The following is a 1,439-nucleotide window of genomic DNA, read 5'->3' as shown; positions in this document are numbered from 1 at the left end:
TAACCATAACAATAAGACTGATCCTGAGCCGGAAAACCATCTCTAACCTCCTTCTTACCTTTTTTGTTTGCTCGAAAAAAAACAGAAAAAAGAGAAAACTTTTTAGCTATAAAAAAATTTACACGTGCAGGAAGCCAACAATAATAATTTCTCGGTTGGATTTTTAGGTGTTAAAATATATCAAATAGCAAAATTTTTTTTAAATTGAGGGGGAAAATTATGCTAAAAACAAAACCGCAAGCAAAAGAGGTGCCTTTTTAATGACAAATGAATTGCTTCCTGTGGTGTTTGTGGTTCCAGTTTTCCCTCCTGCTTCTTGGTTTGCTTTTTCTGCTGCTTGTTTGCCTGCCTCACTCAATGTGCACTTTTTTTTTGCCTCTCCACCCTCCTTATAAACACATCCTTTCTCCTTTAAGTTTTTACAGGCTTCTTGGTCGTCTCCTGCTGCATTGCAAACTTTTTCGGCTGCATCTCTCTTTTCTTTGACTTGTTCTTGTGGTGCTATTGTCGGCGTTTTATCGTTGCTAGTCGGGGTGTTGATCTCTGTGTCGTAGATTAGCGCAGCGATAGTAATGTTTAAGGTTTCCAGCTGGTGGTTAATTGTCTGCACTGTGCTTTCTGCGCCTGCCATGGAGTATGCTGCGTCAGCAGCCGCTTTAAGCGCCGTGTACCAAGGTATCTTAATTTCGTCGTTGTTGAAAAGCGTTGCTTTGTAGATTACGCATCTGCCCGCTTGGCCGACGGTGTTGCCTGCGCAACCGCCGCTGAGTCCGCCCGCTGCGCTGCCCAGGACGTGCTTTTGCGTCCCGCTCGCCGCTTTGCTGTTTGTGTCTAGCATTTTGAGCAGCTCCGTCATCCTTGCATGGAGTGCATGGCCCGAGATTGCTTCGCCTGTGTCTGTGGTTTGGCACGCATCTTTTGCAGCTTGCCACGTTTTTCTGCCTTGTGCGCTGGAAGCCCAGTCGCTTTCGGACGCTTGTGTAGTGTCTAGTAGTGGTGCACACACCTTGTGTGCATCGCCACCACCGGCCGAATGGGCGCAGAGGCAGAGTACATCAAGCATTAGGTAGCCACCGGCCTTGTTTTGCGTTTCCGTCCCCCCGTCGCCGCAAGTTTGTGCCCTGGTGTTGCTGCCGTGATTTGCCGGCTCAGTTGCCGTTTCCGAGCCATATTGCGCTGTGTTTAAATTTTCTTGTATTTTTGAGCTTTTGAGCTGGGATTTTGCTAAATTGCCTTGTTGTTAAAGGCGCACTGCCAGGTCTGCGGTGTGTCGTATCTGTTGTATTGCAGAGGGTCGTAGCCTAGTAGATTTCCATTTGCGGTATTCGGCAGCGTGTTGGCCATCTTCAAGTTCTCTCTTAGCCGCCGCCCACGTTTCGTAGTTTTTTTGCCATTTGACGAACTCGACTCCTTCCTTGGGTGCTCCCGTAATTGTATTG

General features: G+C 47.4%; 1 protein-coding gene across 1 annotated transcript; it reads right to left on the bottom strand.

Annotated features, from left to right (window-relative positions):
• Positions 1-217: 217 nt before the first annotated feature.
• On the bottom strand, positions 218-1,063 carry TEOVI_000708200 (Trypanosomal VSG domain containing protein, putative; the record flags this gene model as incomplete). Its single annotated transcript, XM_067221048.1, has 1 exon — positions 218-1,063. One exon carries the CDS (start codon positions 1,061-1,063, stop codon positions 218-220), a length of 846 nt encoding a protein of 281 aa, XP_067077149.1.
• Between the last annotated feature and the right edge of the window lie 376 nt (positions 1,064-1,439).

This window comes from Trypanosoma equiperdum, assembly GCF_001457755.1.
Source record: "Trypanosoma equiperdum strain OVI genome assembly, contig: ctg_1310, whole genome shotgun sequence".
In the NCBI taxonomy this organism is placed as follows: Eukaryota; Euglenozoa; class Kinetoplastea; order Trypanosomatida; family Trypanosomatidae; genus Trypanosoma; species Trypanosoma equiperdum.
Note: the sequence above shows the minus strand (reverse complement) of the source record. Positions and strands in the feature narration are given on the sequence as shown.